The 18,551-nt window shown below is 46.7% G+C and overlaps 2 protein-coding genes across 2 annotated transcripts in view; one reads left to right on the top strand and one right to left on the bottom strand.

The window, feature by feature from the left end:
- The window catches only part of LOC137533413 (immunoglobulin superfamily DCC subclass member 3-like), a 67,893-nt gene extending 61,168 nt beyond the window's left edge, over nucleotides 1-6,725 (bottom strand). Inside the window, exons 1-2 of the mRNA XM_068254809.1 lie at nucleotides 6,704-6,725; nucleotides 384-686 (exon numbers count right to left, since the gene is read on the bottom strand). Coding sequence (XP_068110910.1) covers nucleotides 384-686; nucleotides 6,704-6,725 — 325 coding nt within the window. The remainder of the gene's footprint in view (nucleotides 1-383; nucleotides 687-6,703) is intronic.
- A 2,651-nt stretch (nucleotides 6,726-9,376) lies between these two features.
- Nucleotides 9,377-15,713, top strand: LOC137533412 (mucin-22-like). Its single transcript, XM_068254808.1, has 2 exons — nucleotides 9,377-9,490; nucleotides 12,147-15,713. The coding sequence occupies exons 1-2, from the start codon at nucleotides 9,377-9,379 to the stop codon at nucleotides 15,711-15,713; spliced, it is 3,681 nt and encodes a 1,226-aa protein (XP_068110909.1).
- The last annotated feature ends 2,838 nt before the right edge of the window (nucleotides 15,714-18,551 follow it).

Genomic DNA, 18,551 nt, shown 5'->3' with positions numbered 1-18,551 from the left:
GGGGGAACACTGGGGCAGGCATGATGGCACAGAACAGTGGCAGGCAAGGCACCCATAGCACTGTGGCACCCATGGCAAGAGTCATGCCTGTACCCCTCTAGATATGCCACCAGTCGTGCCTGAGCACGACAACCCTTAGATGTAACTACATGGGGAGGGTGCTTGCCCATCGCCTATGCCAAGTGCTAGCAAGCTCAATAGCTCAAACAACATTACCCGGCACCCGGGTTTGGTTACATTTTTCATACGGATTATAGTCCAACACAGTGATATCTGATATTCCTCGATCATCTTAAAAGACATTAATCTGACGTGTGTACATAGCATTAGGGTTGTAGATGGTGGAATGACCAATCCGAAAATCACAATGGATCGCCACTTACATGCCAGCTGGACTCTGGCTTTGCGGCTCAGGAGTCTCCCATAGCGGTTCTGAGCGGCACAGCTGTACTCTCCCTCGTCCGTCCCGTTTCGTTGCCTCTTTTGGAAGTTTCGGATCCACAGGGATCCATTGAGGAGCTGCTGGATGTAGGAGGAGGGTGGGAGCGGCTCACCATTCTTGTACCAGCTGATGCTGATTGGTTGTTGCCCCTCTGCCAGGCAGTGCAGGATCAGCACCTGATGTCGGATGGCCACGGCATCGGCCGGCTCCTGCAGGAAGGACAGGTCACCACTGAATGCCTGAGCTGACAAAGGAAGACAGGTCAAGTGAGGAACCAAAGGTTACACCAAGCTCAGCCAATGAGGCACAACTGCTACAAGAGACATATAGGAGGTCAGAGGCGTCACACTAGGGTGGTGTCACCTGGTGCGGAAACTCATGGTCTCTTACCCCATGAACCTCCTAACTCACCAGGCTAAACAAAACCAATAATACTTTTTTGTAGCATCATTACATTTGTTGAGAACGGGGTTGGGAAGGGGTTACACTGGACCGTTTTGCAATAGGGGAGAGATGAGTTGGGCAATAGCATGCTCCAGTGTTTCTCAAACCTGTCCTCGTGACTCCCCAACGGTGCATGCAGACAACCTCACCTATGCACAGGTGGGGTAATTAGTGTCTAATCTACTTGGAATCCACTTAGCTGAGACACTATTTAACCCACCTGTGCATAGTTGAGGTTGCCTGCAAATCCTGCACCCTTGGAGAGTCACGAGGACAGGTTTGAGAAACACTGGCCTGGTCTATATTTACATAGCTCTACTCCACTGTCCCTTAGCCTGGAGCTTGGCATCACCCCCTTTGCTAGAGACACCTGGTGCAGTCTCCACCTACCGTACCCCCCTAGTGGCGCTACTGATGGAGGTTGCTGTTGATGACATAAAGAAGAGCCCCGACTCAACTCCTGACAAAATAGCTTGATTGGCTGTAATACGCATCAGGAACAGGTCTGTTGATTATTAAAGGATGAATTAAGTGAGAGGGATATGGAGTCTGACATATTTATTTCCTTTTAAGCAATACCAGTTGCCTGGCTATCCTGCTGATCCTCTGCCTCTAATACGTTTAGCCATAGACCTTGAACAAGCATGCAGCAGATCAGGTGTTTTTGACATTATTGTCAGATCTGACAAGCTTAGCTGCATGCTTGTTTCTGGTGTTATTCAGACACTACTGCAGCCAAATAGGCAGGGCCACCAGGAAAAATGGTATCGTTTAAAAGGAAATAAATATGGCAGCCTCCATATTCTTCTCACTTCAGCTGTCCTTTAAATGTCTCAATGGAGCCAGAACAACCGATCTATGGACATGTTCTAGGCCAGAATCTCAGAATACACTGCCACCAGCAGATGCAGGTGACAACCAACCAAGCAGCATTAGCAAAGAGATCTGCCACAGGAGCCATCATATTTCATCCAAGACATTATCTCTGGAGGTTGTCACATCCTGGTATCATGTAAGGAGAATAAGTTGGCTTCAGCAAGACAGTTTGTTTTAGTATTGAAGACACTTCACCCCTCATCAAGTGGCTTCTTTAGTTTGAAGGTGGTGCAGAGAATACACATCATTTCTATAGCATGGATATTTCAGAGACCATAATGCAACCACAGCAGACTCGTGACATACGCAACGGGAGGTGAGGAGAACCTCACAGCAGAAAGCTTCTCATCACTGGACACGGCTCAGGATTTACTGACAAATTTAATTGCAGTCATCAGGGGCGTCTCTAGCCCCAAAGATCAGTGGCACGTGCCCCTGATCTATTCTGGGGTGCCCCGGATGTCCCTCAGGCAGCGGGCGGTAGTACTCGCCTACAGTCGCTTAGTCTCCAGATTCTGCCTACATCTTCTCTTCCAGGCTTCTACCCCTATAATCAGATGTTAGAGCTCCTAGTGTGATTCTCGGTTGGTAGGGGGAGAATCGCCAGCTACAGAGGACCTCTCCAGACTTGGAGAGTGGATAGAAGAGATGAGTAGTTCCTCCTGCTGTGCTACTCTGCTGGGGTGGATCGGGAAAGGAAGAAGGGGGGGGGGGGGGGAAGAGAACAGTGAGGACACACACAACGATGCATACTCCCTATTGAGGTTCCAGGCACCACAACTTACAGCATGTCACCACAACACCCAGCCTGCCCCAATAGAAGTACCACAGTGCCTAGCATGGCACCACACAGCACCCAGCATGTCCCAAATATTTAAATGACACTGGTTATTTATGTGATATGCTGCATTCGATTTTTTTCTGTATTAATGGAGAGGGGCTTCATCCAACATTTTTCTGGGCAGGCCTACTTAGTTCCCTGTTAATTTCATGTAAATTTGTCCCCACCCGTGGCCACACCCACATTCTGGTGCATAGCCACACCTATTTTTCAGCGGGAGTACCCAAAAATGCCCCGGATCTCTTAGGATCCTAACACCCCCCCTGGCCGCCATCACCTGAGCTCAGCGCAGGTTGACTTGGCCATCCTTGAGTCAGCCTGCGCTGAGCTCCGCCATACTAAGCTAAAGGTTCATTGACTTGATTATTAATCATTATCCTCTGAATACGACTGGAGTGAGGGCTTAGTTTCCCTAGATCAGAGCTACAGAAAAGTTGAATTTAATGCCCATCTTACGGTGTGATTTCTTTCCAAGCTGGACGGTGTCCAGGGTTGCCTTCGGCTGCGGTGTCTCATTGTAAAGTGGGCTCTGTACATCGCTGGCGAAGGGCCAGCAATACCATATGGGCAATCGCCCCCTCCAACTTCACTGTCTGAAGGAGTCACGCACCTGTGTCAATCTGTGTTCCTAGTCTTCATCTAGCACTGGCTGCATCTTTTCTGTGACCTGTTATTTAGTAATAACATGCAGCAGGTCACGGAGGGGAGGCACCCCAGGGAGGATGAAGATGGGAGTGCATGCAGCCATGGACTAATAGAGGAGTTTGCTGCTGGCACAGGAGAGGCGCTACTCTTGCTGAACGCTCTGCAGAGGACCTGGGGAGTACAGTTAAGTAAGTTGTGGCACAGTAGCCACTCTGGCCTCGGGGGGGGGGGGGGGGGGGGGGGGTGAAATGGCCAACATTTAGAGGCCTCTAATGCCACCTTAAAGAGGCACTGAAGTGAAAAAAAATATGATATAATGAATTGGTTGTGTACTATGAATAATTACTAGAAGATTAGCAGCAAAGAAAATATTCTCATATTTTTATTTTCAGGTATATAGTGTTTTTTCTAACATTGCATTATTCTATAATATGTAGAGAATACACAACGCTCAGCATTTAAAATGATTCTCTCAGAGCAGTCTGTGAACTAATGACCTCTCCTCTGGCAGAGAAAAAGAAAACAGTTCACTTACAGTTGAGATAATAAAAGTCAGAAGACACCTCTCTCCAGGACTTTGAAAGTCGTAGAGCTTAATGGCTTTTTTGCATAGAAATAACAACTGGAGTTTGTTAACTCTTCCTGTACTGAAAACAATTAGACTGATGTATCTGATCTTAATGTTTGATTTCTTAGCTGTACTACATATACAAATCATAATATCATAATTTTTTTTCCGCTTCAGTGTCTCTTTAAAGTGAACCTTAAGTGAGAAAAAAAAATAGAGTTTTACTCACCTGGGGCTTACCTCAGCCCCCTGCAGCTGATCGGTGCCCACGACGAGTCGCTCTGATGCTCCGGGTCCCGCTGGCGGCCACTTCCGGTTTCGCCGTCAGGACCCGTCAGGCTGGGGAGCGCGGCTGATACTACGCGTTCCCAGCCAAAATAGCACCCCTATGCGGCCATATGTCCGCATACGAGTGCCTATGCGGACATATGGCCGCATAGGGGTGCTATTTTGGCTGGGAACGCGTAGTATCAGCCGCGTTCCCCAGCCTGACGGGTCCTGACGGCGAAACCGGAAGTGGCCGCCAGCGGGACCCGGAGCATCAGAGCGACTCGTCGTGGGCACCGATCAGCTGCAGGGGGCTGAGGTAAGCCCCAGGTGAGTAAAACTCATTTTTTTTTTCTCACTTAAGGTTCATTTTAAGGAAAAGAGAAGGGGGGGGGGAGGGGTCTTTAAGGTAGGCCCTGGATTAATTTTGTCTGGGAGTCCCATTGTTATGAGAAACGGCCCAGGCCAGGCAGGTAACATGCACTGCATATAATGGATGATATCTTGTGAGGGTTGGCGCTGAGGCCTTGTTCACATTATATCAGTTTTTGTAAAACTTTAAGCTCGGGTGATTCTCAAAATCTCCTTGAAAGCGCTTGTGCAATGATTCTCTATGAGAGAGTTCTTATCAGAGCGGTTCGTTTGCGTTCCGCTTTGAAAAGCAGTGATTGGGCCATTTTTGAGGCGATTTGCCTCAATGGAAGGTGTAGGAAAAACGCCAAATCGCTTTGGCAAGCAATTGCGTGAGCGGTTTTAAAAAAAATACATTGTATTTATTGTTTCCGTTTTTTTCCGGATAAAAAGACGGAAGCGCTCTGCAAAACGCCCATAAAAAGCGAACACGCAGAAAATCGCTGGAAAAAAGCGATTTAAAAAACGCTGAAAAAGCCCACTGCGGACACGCGAGCCAAACGCAATGTGAACAAGGCCTGAAAGTGATTTTTTTCCCCTCTCAGAAGCATAAGGTGGTTATTCCAGATAGGACAACTGAGATGCTGCCAAGCTGAAGAATGCTTCCCCACTGCAGAAATGTCACTATTTGGCAGAATGTTGCCCCCCTCCTCCCTCAGAGCTGCACACTGTCACCCTGCAGAGGCTGCCTGAGGGGGCAGATTGATGGCGTGCTCCACACAGATGGATGGGGATGGGGGGAGGGGTCCTCCATTCATCCTGTCACACAGGACTGAAGATGGATGCATGCCGCCTTCCTCCCCAATACAATCATTCCTTCCCCTGTCTCACCCACCTCTCCTCCTCCTCCTGGACCCCCCATTCAAGATCCACCTCATTATTAACCACTTCTCTGCCAAAGGCTGACAAAGAGCAGGATGCAGAATCGCCGCTAAATCTCATTCCAATTTTTTTTTTGAAGGGAACATCCACCTAAAAAATATATATGTATGGATCGAGAGTGGACAAAACAATAAATAAAATTGTTCTTCAGAGCAAATGACTAAAGAAAATGTTCTGTCAGGGGCAGGGAGCGGAGATTTTACCAGAAAACCACGTAGGGAACCCATTGGCAGCTGTCAGCCCAGTTTACACAGACATTTCCCAGGTACATACAGGTGAAACTCGAAAAATTAATTAGAATATCGTGCAACGGGCCATTTATTTCAGTAACTCTACGTAAAAGGTAAAACTAATATACGAAATAGGAACCCCTTTGCAGGTGTTTTGGAAACCCACGCAGACAGGGCGACAACATACAAACTCCATGCAGATAGGGGCTGGGATTCTAACCAGGGATCCAGCACTGCAAGGTGAGAGTGCTATCCAGTATGCCAAAGGTAACCGGACACAGAGTGGGGCTGATGGCAACGTCAAGAGTTTTTAGATTAAAAAATTATTACTTTTGTGTGTCTGGATTATGTATGATCAGATTGGCCGTTTACTGAGGCTAGGTTCAGTGGTCAGTTGCATAACACATGCGTTATGTTTTATAATGACTGTGAACTGCAATGGAGACTGGACATAGAATTTAATACAAAGCCTGCATGCAGCGAGTTAGAATAACACAATCAGTTAGGGCCCATTCACACTTGAGCGTTTTGCCGGCGATTTCGGCAAAACGCTCAAATGCTAGCGCTGTTGAAAGCGCTAGTGTAATAAAAGTCAATGGGCCCGTTCTTACTTGGGCGGTTTGCGCTAATCGCCACAAATCGCCCAAAATGGTGAAACGCAAACCTGCACCATTTTCAGGCGATTTCCCGGCGATTGCATTTCAGTGCTATAGAAGCGCTAAACGCGATCGTGGAGAAATCGCCGCACTGTCCAGTTATTTTTCCGCTGAAAAAAATCACTCACGCAAAACGCTGGCAAAAATCGTGAATGGGCCCTTACAATGCAGTACTGTGAACAACCCCATAGAATTGATGGGCAGTGAGCGGAGATGCAGAATTATTCTGCAAAGCAACTGGCCAATGAACAGGGCCTGAAGGTACGGAGTTTATGTATTAAGTTACACTGAAAATGCACCAAAATACAACAACGTGACAGTTTGTGATGAGCAACCTGTCTGTTACAGCAAACTGGCAGGCAATGTTATCGGTTACAGCAAACTGGCAGTGAGGGCAGTACACACCATACAAATTTCTGTTAGATTTTCTCTTAGATTTACCTGCCTGATAGCTTTTTTCCATGTTGTAGGTAAATCTAACAGAAGAATCTAACAGAAAATTGTATGGTGTGTACCTAGAGGCTTCATTCAGCTGATACTTTGAGCCGAGAATATTGAACATTTTCACAGTATTCTAATGGTCTGAGATTTTAATTTTGGGGTTCTCATAACCTGTAAACCATAATCAAAGTTATAACAAATAAAGGCTTAAAATATCTCCCTTTGCATGTAATGAATCTATTTCGTATCTTAAAGGATATCCAAAGTGAAAATAAACTGATGAGAAAATCAATTGTATCCATCATCCTTCTCCTAAAAATGACTTTTTTAGATATCCCCCAGTTTTATTTTGAATTTAAATCTAGTTTTTAAGTTTTTACTGTTTCATTGTCTCTGCTCAATGACACCTTCATTAAAGTATGCCAGAGCTCAAATCTATAAATTATTGACCCTTTTTAGCGCTTTCCTGCTCTCAGAAGCCATTTACTGACAGGAAAGTATTTTATGGCTGTAATTGCTTATCAGTGAGGGTTATGCTATAGTCTGACCCAGTCCGACCCAGTCCTGACCCAGATAGAAACTGGTCACTTACATACCTGATGTTTAACTCTTTCAAGCAGAGAAACAATAAAAAGGAACACAGCCTAGTTATATGTGCGCTAGGCACTGTATATACACATGTCTATCTTATGTCACCTCGGTTGTCCTTTAAGGCTCATACCCACACTGCAATATTTTGCACAATTCTACCGACTGGCAAATTTTTTAGCAATCAGCGATTGTTTCCAGTTACATGCGATTATACTAACGCTTTCAACGCACATCGATAAAGACCGTCACAACAGATTAGATTGGATTGGATTATTTGAAGACCTTTAAGATCTCCATGAACTCCCACGGGCAAAGTACCACGATCGTTTAACCTCCCGTTTGCTCCTGTCATGTCCAGTTGCGTGTTCTCGCGCTTTGGAAGATGGATCTGGGAACGCACTTTGACAGGTGGAGTCGCTGTGAGGTTCTGCAATCCATCCTCAGGTGAGTATTCAGAGTTTAGTGTCACCTTTTAACTTGAATTACTGACATAAATGGACTTTTTGCACGATATTCTAATTTTTCAAGTTTCACCTGTAAGGGTCTCTAAGGGCTCTTTCATACTTAACATGCAGATGCAATGCGATTGTTCTTCAGTGTGCGACCTTACAGTGAGGCATTCAGTACAATGAACGCATGCCTCACTTACGAAGTAAACGCGCATGTTGTACTGTTTACGAAATGCATGCAGTGCACTTTGCTGCAATTCCCCCAAAAATTACACATGGAAAACGTGAATGCAGAACACCGCAAACCCTGAACCACGTCCACGAAATTGCCAACGGAAACTGGCTCCCAGCCTAACGCCTGGTTCACACATTATGATTGGCCAATCACTGACCAATTCTACCATGTCTATGTAGTATGAGGGCTTACCTACACCATCTGCTTATAGTATTCAAGATCTGTTGACTCTCATACTATATGAAAGTGATAAAACTGGTCAGTGATTTGCCAATTATAATTGAAAGTGTGTACCAGGTATTAGTCAGTAGAAACGCAGACATTTTGTGAAAATTGCATCCAATTTTGAAGTTAAAGGGGAACTGAAGAGAGAGGTATATGGAGGCTGTCATGTTTATTTCGTTTTAAGCAATACCAGTTGCCTGGCAGCTCTGCTGATCCTCTGCCTCTAATACTATTAGCCATAGCCCCTGAACATGCATGCAGCAGATCAGGTGTTTCAGAGGTTTAGACTTATAAGTCTGATCTGACAAGACTAGCTGCATGCTTGTTTCTGGTTTTAATCAGATACTACTGCAGAGAAATAGACCAACAGGGCTGCCAGGCAACTGGTATTGATTAAAAGGAAATAAACATGACAGCCTCCATATACCTCTCTCTTCAGTTCCCCTTTAATGAGGTACATTCTCATGTAAATAGAATTTATTGGGACGCAAAAAAAAAAAAACCTACAATTTAAAAAAATTGTATAACAAAATGCGCACAAACAGGCAAATGAGCAGGAATCTAAGGACAAAATTCAAATGGGTAAGTGAGAATGCTGCCTAAAATGCTTGTGTGGCGTGCCCAAGGGTGGCATTGTGCCAGTACCAGTGGTGGTCGTAGTGGCCTTGCAAATCTCGCATCGAAAAACTGTGCATTAAACTTTGTGTAGTATTTTACGAAATTACGGTTATTGCGTAATTACGGCTACGGTACTACGTGTGTAAACGAAATTGCGTAACGCAATTACGCGTTACTTATGCGTTAAAATCCGCGTTAAACTTGCCAGTGCGCATGCACATACTATATATTAATGCGTATAATCATGCTTATAATGAGTATAAACATATGCATTAAACTGCGCATGCGCGTCTATACAATACCATGTCCGCATGCGGAAATTTGTAAGCTTACATCAATCATAATATGCAACAAAACATACTAAATGAATGAACCGTAATTTCGCGAAATTACGAAGTCACGCGACGTTTCGATACATTATTACGGTTTACAAGTAACTTATTACGCATTCTCCCATAAATTTCGCATTACGATGGAAAACGGCGAATTTCGATGCGAAATTTCGTAGCACCACTGGCCAGTACACGCCAGACACAGTTCACAGAGCTATGCGTGATGGTGTCCAAGTACTATCGCTGCAACACTGTATTCTCAAAGGAACTTTTACAAAACTGCATGCAAACTCTTGCGGTCCATTCACACTGGTTTGAAAAAGGTCTACCAAAGCAGGTATTTTCTTTAAGTGTCTGCTTAAACCAGGGCTAATAAACATGACAGCAGCATTTAGCCCCGTGCAGATGGTGCAAGAATCCCAGAGGAAGGCAGGAATGTTACCCATCCTGCAACAAAGGCTAATGGGCTTCACAATTAGAAAGATCCACTAACAACGAACGTGCGGAAAATCTGGAGCATCTGTCGGACCACCTGACCCGACGACCAGCTGTAGAGAGCGCTCATGGCTAGTAAGCACCATTCCAAAGCATATAATGCCTGGCACACACCATGCAATTTCCCGGCAGATAGACGGGTCCAATCGATCATTTACGACAGGGCCGATATGATTTCCGGTCGTTTTTATGAACAATTTACTTCTATACAAAATTGATCAGAAAAACAATCGGAAATCAGATTGGACCTGTCGGAAATAATCAATTTGACCCGTCTATCTGACTGGAAATTGCTTGGTGTGTAGCAGGCGTTATACTGCGCCACTAATACCATTAATACGATTGTTTGCAATCTTTCCCACATGCGAAATGGTCCTCTGCTTGGTCAGTGTTTACAAACATAGGGACGGAAACACCAGTCTGGGAATGACAAAAATACACACGAGAGGAAGCGAGAGGATTATCACTGCTCAGAGGAGCTTGCAATCCAAAACTGCCATATGCCAGTGGCCACGATACATGATGGCATGGTGGATAGCACTCCTGCCTTGCAGCGCTGAGGTCTCAGGGTCAAATCTCGGCCATGACACTGTCTGCATAGAGTTTGTATGTCCTCCCTGTGTTTAAATGCCATTCTTCCCACATCCCCAAAACATACTGATAAGCTTAATTGGCTCCCCTAAAAAAATCAGCCTAGACTAAGGATTAAAAGCTCCTCTAAAGGGGCAGTTAGTGACAGGGCTATGGGGTCTGTAAAGATGTCAGCACCACAGAAATAATGTCAGAATTGAACTTACCAGCCTGGAGGAGGGAAGACAGGAGGATGGAGCAAATCCACCACATGGCTCAGTAGAGGAATTACAGGGTTCTCCAGGCCAATAGTCTTGAAAGTTTCCTTCAAAAGCTTTGCATAGATCCCCTAAACAAGCTGCAGTGACCAAGTAGAGCCTTGCATGACCCCAGATCATACTCTGAACTGAGGGTCTCCACAACAGACGGTCTCACCACAGAGCATAACACAGCCCCCAATCCCCCCCCCCCCCCTTTCCTTCCTCCAGCTCATATAAAAGAGATGGAAGGGGGAGGCACTATAGAGAGATGACAACAGCAAACCCCCCACCACACACAAATCAGTGTCTCTGCTTGTCCCACAGGGGACCGCAGTCAAGGACAATCTGCCCAGGATAAGACCAGAGGAAAGGTCAGAGGTCACAGGGACGACTGGGGACAAGGTCACAGCTGTCATCTTATCAGATGGTGCACAACCTCAAACAACCCCATTCTGTGAACCCACACGGGGCATCGCAGGCCAATCTCACACTCTGACCCCTTGATTAAAATTTCAAAAATTGCTTTATGAACGCTGGCCAAAAGCAGATTTCTTCATTGTCTAGTGGACGGTTTCAATAAGGCGGCACTTGGCGTGACAATTGCTTATCCAAACATACACAACAATGGCCACGGCGTCGTCATGTGGGCCGGCCGTGATGAACTTTATTTAAAATAACAAAATGAACGCAATTTTCTAAACAGGTTTTCCGAAATAACAATTCGGGTTACCGTCAAGCATTCTTGAACATTGAAATTAGACAGTGGCGATATTTCCACCAATCTTGAAATTTAGGCTGCAAAGGTCGGAGTTTTATTGTGATAATTTGTGAAGATAGGGGGAATTGTATTATTTAGAATGAAGATAGTGCCAACATCTTTCGCATCGATGTACATAGTATGTATGTACATAGTCGTTTAGAGGGAACCAATTAATGTATGTGTATGTTTCTGGGATGTGGGAGGAAACCGGAGTGCCCAGAGCGTACATTACCCTTTCCATGCGTAAATTTGTAAGCATACAATCGCACGCGGAAAATTAAATTCGTAAGCGTAGTTTTGAAACTTCCCCTACGAACTACGATGCGTAAATTCACTGGCGTAGTTTCTGCTCATCCCTGGAGGAAACCAATGCGAACACGGGGGTAACATACAAACTCCATGCAGATAGTGCCCAGGCTGGGATTTGAACCAGGGATCCAGCACTGCAAGATGAGAGTGCTATCCAGTATGCCAAAGGTAACCAGACACAGAGTGAGGCTGATGGCAACGTCAAGAGTTTTTAGATAAAAAAAAACAAATATTACTTTTTTGTGGGTCTGGATTATGTATGATCAGATTGGCCGTTTTCTGAGGCTAAGTTCACAGTGGTCAGTTGCATAACACATGCGTTATGTTTTATAATGACTGAACTGCACTGGAGACTGGACATAGACTTTAATACAAAGCCTGCATGCAGCGAGTTAGAATAACGCGATCAGTTACAATGCAGTACTCTGAACAACCCCATAGAATTGTATGGGCAGTGAGCTGACATGCAGAATTATTCTGCAAAGCAACTGGCTACTGTGAACAGGGCCTGAAGGTACCGAGTTTATGACTCGAGTTGCACAGCAAATGCACCAAAATACAACAAATTGAGTTTGTGATGAGCAACCGGTCTGCTACAGCAGACTGGCAGCGTGACCTGTCTGCTACAGCAGACTGGCAGCGTGACCTGTCTGCTACAGCAAACTGGCAGCGTGACCTGTCTGCTACAGCAAACTGGCAGCGTGACCTGTCTGCTACAGCAAACTGGCAGCGTGACCTGTCTGCTACAGCAAACTGGCAGCGTGACCTGTCTGCTACAGCAAACTGGCAGCGTGACCTGTCTGCTACAGCAAACTGGCAGCGTGACCTGTCTGCTACAGCAAACTGGCAGCGTGACCTGTCTGCTACAGCAAACTGGCAGCGTGACCTGTCTGCTACAGCAAACTGGCAGCGTGACCTGTCTGCTACAGCAAACTGGCAGCGTGACCTGTCTGCTACAGCAAACTGGCAGCGTGACCTGTCTGCTACAGCAAACTGGCAGCGTGACCTGTCTGCTACAGCAAACTGGCAGCGTGACCTGTCTGCTACAGCAAACTGGCAGCGTGACCTGTCTGCTACAGCAAACTGGCAGCGTGACCTGTCTGCTACAGCAAACTGGCAGCGTGACCTGTCTGCTACAGCAAACTGGCAGCGTGACCTGTCTGCTACAGCAAACTGGCAGCGTGACCTGTCTGCTACAGCAAACTGGCAGCGTGACCTGTCTGCTACAGCAAACTGGCAGCGTGACCTGTCTGCTACAGCAAACTGGCAGCGTGACCTGTCTGCTACAGCAAACTGGCAGCGTGACCTGTCTGCTACAGCAAACTGGCAGCGTGACCTGTCTGCTACAGCAAACTGGCAGCGTGACCTGTCTGCTACAGCAAACTGGCAGCGTGACCTGTCTGCTACAGCAAACTGGCAGCGTGACCTGTCTGCTACAGCAAACTGGCAGCGTGACCTGTCTGCTACAGCAAACTGGCAGCGTGACCTGTCTGCTACAGCAAACTGGCAGCGTGACCTGTCTGCTACAGCAAACTGGCAGCGTGACCTGTCTGCTACAGCAAACTGGCAGCGTGACCTGTCTGCTACAGCAAACTGGCAGCGTGACCTGTCTGCTACAGCAAACTGGCAGCGTGACCTGTCTGCTACAGCAAACTGGCAGCGTGACCTGTCTGCTACAGCAAACTGGCAGCGTGACCTGTCTGCTACAGCAAACTGGCAGCGTGACCTGTCTGCTACAGCAAACTGGCAGCGTGACCTGTCTGCTACAGCAAACTGGCAGCGTGACCTGTCTGCTACAGCAAACTGGCAGCGTGACCTGTCTGCTACAGCAAACTGGCAGCGTGACCTGTCTGCTACAGCAAACTGGCAGCGTGACCTGTCTGCTACAGCAAACTGGCAGCGTGACCTGTCTGCTACAGCAAACTGGCAGCGTGACCTGTCTGCTACAGCAAACTGGCAGCGTGACCTGTCTGCTACAGCAAACTGGCAGCGTGACCTGTCTGCTACAGCAAACTGGCAGCGTGACCTGTCTGCTACAGCAAACTGGCAGCGTGACCTGTCTGCTACAGCAAACTGGCAGCGTGACCTGTCTGCTACAGCAAACTGGCAGCGTGACCTGTCTGCTACAGCAAACTGGCAGCGTGACCTGTCTGCTACAGCAAACTGGCAGCGTGACCTGTCTGCTACAGCAAACTGGCAGCGTGACCTGTCTGCTACAGCAAACTGGCAGCGTGACCTGTCTGCTACAGCAAACTGGCAGCGTGACCTGTCTGCTACAGCAAACTGGCAGCGTGACCTGTCTGCTACAGCAAACTGGCAGCGTGACCTGTCTGCTACAGCAAACTGGCAGCGTGACCTGTCTGCTACAGCAAACTGGCAGCGTGACCTGTCTGCTACAGCAAACTGGCAGCGTGACCTGTCTGCTACAGCAAACTGGCAGCGTGACCTGTCTGCTACAGCAAACTGGCAGCGTGACCTGTCTGCTACAGCAAACTGGCAGCGTGACCTGTCTGCTACAGCAAACTGGCAGCGTGACCTGTCTGCTACAGCAAACTGGCAGCGTGACCTGTCTGCTACAGCAAACTGGCAGCGTGACCTGTCTGCTACAGCAAACTGGCAGCGTGACCTGTCTGCTACAGCAAACTGGCAGCGTGACCTGTCTGCTACAGCAAACTGGCAGCGTGACCTGTCTGCTACAGCAAACTGGCAGCGTGACCTGTCTGCTACAGCAAACTGGCAGCGTGACCTGTCTGCTACAGCAAACTGGCAGCGTGACCTGTCTGCTACAGCAAACTGGCAGCGTGACCTGTCTGCTACAGCAAACTGGCAGCGTGACCTGTCTGCTACAGCAAACTGGCAGCGTGACCTGTCTGCTACAGCAAACTGGCAGCGTGACCTGTCTGCTACAGCAAACTGGCAGCGTGACCTGTCTGCCACAGCAAACTGGCAGCGTGACCTGTCTGCCACAGCAAACTGGCAGCGTGACCTGTCCGCCACAGCAAACTGGCAGCGTGACCTGTCCGCCACAGCAAACTGGCAGCGTGACCTGTCCGCCACAGCAAACTGGCAGCGTGACCTGTCCGCCACAGCAAACTGGCAGCGTGACCTGTCCGCTACAGCAAACTGGCAGCGTGACCTGTCCGCTACAGCAAACTGACAGCGTGACCTGTCCGCTACAGCAAACTGGCAGCGTGACCTGTCCGCTACAGCAAACTGGCAGCGTGACCTGTCCGCTACAGCAAACTGGCAGCGTGACCTGTCCGCTACAGCAAACTGGCAGCGTGACCTGTCCGCTACAGCAAACTGGCAGCGTGACCTGTCTGCTACAGCAAACTGGCAGCGTGACCTGTCTGCTACAGCAAACTGGCAGCGTGACCTGTCTGCTACAGCAAACTGGCAGCGTGACCTGTCTGCTACAGCAAACTGGCAGCGTGACCTGTCTGCTACAGCAAACTGGCAGCGTGACCTGTCTGCTACAGCAAAATGGCAGCGTGACCTGTCTGCTACAGCAAACTGGCAGCGTGACCTGTCTGCTACAGCAAACTGGCAGCGTGACCTGTCTGCTACAGCAAACTGGCAGCGTGACCTGTCTGCTACAGCAAAATGGCAGCGTGACCTGTCTGCTACAGCAAAATGGCAGCGTGACCTGTCTGCTACAGCAAACTGGCAGCGTGACCTGTCCGCTACAGCAAACTGGCAGCGTGACCTGTCCGCTACAGCAAACTGGCAGCGTGACCTGTCCGTTACAGCAAACTGGCAGCGTGACCTGTCAGTTACAGCAAACTGGCAGCGTGACCTGTCTGTTACAGCAAACTGGCAGCGTGACCTGTCTGTTACAGCAAACTGGCAGCGTGACCTGTCTGTTACAGCAAACTGGCAGCGTGACCTGTCTGTTACAGCAAACTGGCAGCGTGACCTGTCTGTTACAGCAAACTGGCAGCGTGACCTGTCTGTTACAGCAAACTGGCAGCGTGACCTGTCTGTTACAGCAAACTGGCAGCGTGACCTGTCTGTTACAGCAAACTGGCAGCGTGACCTGTCTGTTACAGCAAACTGGCAGCGTGACCTGTCTGCTACAGCAAACTGGCAGCGTGACCTGTCTGTTACAGCAAACTGGCAGCGTGACCTGTCTGCTACAGCAAACTGGCAGCGTGGGCAGCAGCTAAGGCTCAATTCACACTTGCTCTTGTGAAAAACGCACGCTTTTCTGCACGCGATTTACCCAGTCACTATGCACATTCGTATGCGTTTCTCCCTCATGCATCATTGCAGAGTAGATAATAAATGTCAATGAGAATGGTGGAACGCAGCGTGACCAAGCGTCCATCAGGACACAAAACAGCCGTCGCTAGGCCCACCGTTCTCCCCCCGGACAGCCTGCATAGCGATGATCCAGGTACACAGATGGTTGCTTGTTCTTGATATCACCACATTACCTGTACACTTGCAATAAACCATTCATAAGACGGAAGGTGCATGTTCCTCTGTTACTCTTTGCTACAAAAAACGTCAATGAGAATTTGCATGCGGGTTTGGCAAATTTATGCTGCAATGCGAAAGCGTTATTTACGCACCTGAAAGCGTGCAATTTTTACCTGTAACGCCATTCTCCACTGAGTTTAGTTACATGTGCTGAGATTGCGTTAGTAAAATTGCAATCGCTCACGATTTTTAATAAGCGTTATCTCTGCCTAATTGTTCTGTGATCAGAGATCTCTCTGTGTATGGGCAGGCCGACAGAAGACAGTAAGCTTCTTGCTACAGACGGCAGGAGGGAGTGCTGGGGGGTGTCATCAGTCTTGCTGCTTTCACACAAGACTAGCGTTATTATTTGAGATACAATAGAGGAAAGAGGGGGGATATGAGTGGTGTCCTCTCCCCCCCTCCAGTGCGGTCAACCAATGTCAAATATCAGATCCGCCCAGACAAAACACCGTCACAGAGCCCCCTCCGCTGCTGTGGGAACTGCTCCTGTGTTACCCCGGACCCCTCTGTGTACGTCCATTCATCTCAGTCACTGACTCCCTCCATCTCACCCGCGCTGCTTAAAGGGAGAATATAGCATTGTGTTTTCCTTATATTTGTTTAATGCTCCATTTACAACATATATATATATATATATATATATATATATATATATATATATATATATATATATATATATATATATATATATATATATATATATATATATATATATATATATATATATATATATATATATATATATATATATATATATATGTACTTCACACATAATACGCTAATAATTATGCTTAAAGGGCCACTATCGCAAAATTTTAAAATACATGAAAACACAAATAAAAAGTACATTTCTCCCAGAATAAAAGGTGCTATACAATTTTCTCCTATGTTGCTGTCACTTACAATAGGAGGTAAAAATCCGACAGAACTGACAGGTTTTGGATTAGCCCATCTCCTCATTGGGGATTTCCAGGGTTTTCTTTATAGCCAGCAACCCAATTACCAGTACACGGTCACGGGCTATTGCACTGCAGGAAGGGAGGGTGCAGGAACAGCGCTTCCCGAGATAAGCTGCTTTGGAGGATCTGTGACTGATCTCTGAACTTAAAGGAAACCTGAAGTGTGAAGTATATGGAGGCTGCCATATTTGTTTACTTTTAAAGAATACCAGTTGCCTGGCAGTCTTGCTAATCTATTTGGCTGCAGTAGTTGACTCACACCAGAAACAAGCATGCAGCTAATCTAGTCAGATTTTTGTCAGGAACATCTGAACCTTTAGTGGCTATGGCTAAAAATATAGGTTGTAAATCAGGACAGCCAGGCATAAAGGAAATACAGTAAATATGGCAGCCTCCATATCCCACTTACTTCAGGTTCCCTTTAAAAATACTTTTTTTCCCTTTTTAAATTAAGAATATATGCACAATTTGTTTGCAGCACCACCTACTGGTTTGACTGATAATTTCTCTGAGCAGAAGAGTCCCTTTACTGTGAGTAAAAATAAGTCTACAGCTACAGAAACACAAAAAATGAGATGCCCAGAATATTTGTTCATGATAATCTGGCACATAGCATGTTCATGTAATAAAAGCGCCGGGAAAAGCAAAAAAACTGCTCACCCTGCTCCAAAAAATATTCCCGTTCCAGACTGCCATTGCCTTGTGGGTAAAACGCAATTTGACTTACAGCGCTGGTGGTCGATTTACAGTTTTTCTCATAATTTGGGCTCAGTCTTTTTGATGGCGCCGAAATTGCTGAATGAGCGCCACTATAGCCGTATCTCACATTAACAGCCCATGGTCGACGCAATTTCCTGCGCGGTTTTTGCCTGTCTCACATAAAGCTGCTCCCAGATATCAGCAATTCCCTCCTCAGCAATACAGTTACACTTGACCATTACTCTATATTCCGCTGTGAACTGCAAAGGATACCTTCTACTGACCCTCCCCTTTCCATAGGACAGAACGGGCTGCTCGATGTACAGTGGGCGTGAGCAAACTGTCCTCTGAAGCAATCATTAAAGATTGTTTGAAATGCTATTTATTCAGTATTCGTGTATGTGGATTAAGATTATACATGCAGACTTCACACTAATAACGAAAACTCCGTTAATCTTTATAGAGCACCCTCTTACTTTGTAAATATCACCTAGGAGAAAAGTGAGGGGATAAACTTGTCAATGAAATGCCTTTTTAACTCTTACGCAGATAATGTATTTACAGGCTTGCAAGTGTTCCAGGCCAATTTATTTTAGCACTGTTATATTTCTTGTTTGTTACATTACCTTGCTTCTAATTAGTACTGCTGCAATGTGTATTTATGGCCACTTGTCACTAGGGGGCAGTGTGAGACAATAACAGAGGACTTCTGCTTTCAGTTTCTATATTTTCTGCTAGTAGAGAGACATCAAAAGATTCCAATAATTTACAGCACGGGTTCTAGTACACACAAATGAGATAACTATTAGCTGTTAATGGGTTAAACCACCAGCCATCAAGAAAATGCTCAAAATAATTTTG

The sequence above is a fragment of the Hyperolius riggenbachi genome, chromosome 9, assembly GCF_040937935.1.
Source record: "Hyperolius riggenbachi isolate aHypRig1 chromosome 9, aHypRig1.pri, whole genome shotgun sequence".
NCBI classification, from domain to species: Eukaryota; Metazoa; Chordata; class Amphibia; order Anura; family Hyperoliidae; genus Hyperolius; species Hyperolius riggenbachi.
Note: the sequence above shows the minus strand (reverse complement) of the source record. Positions and strands in the feature narration are given on the sequence as shown.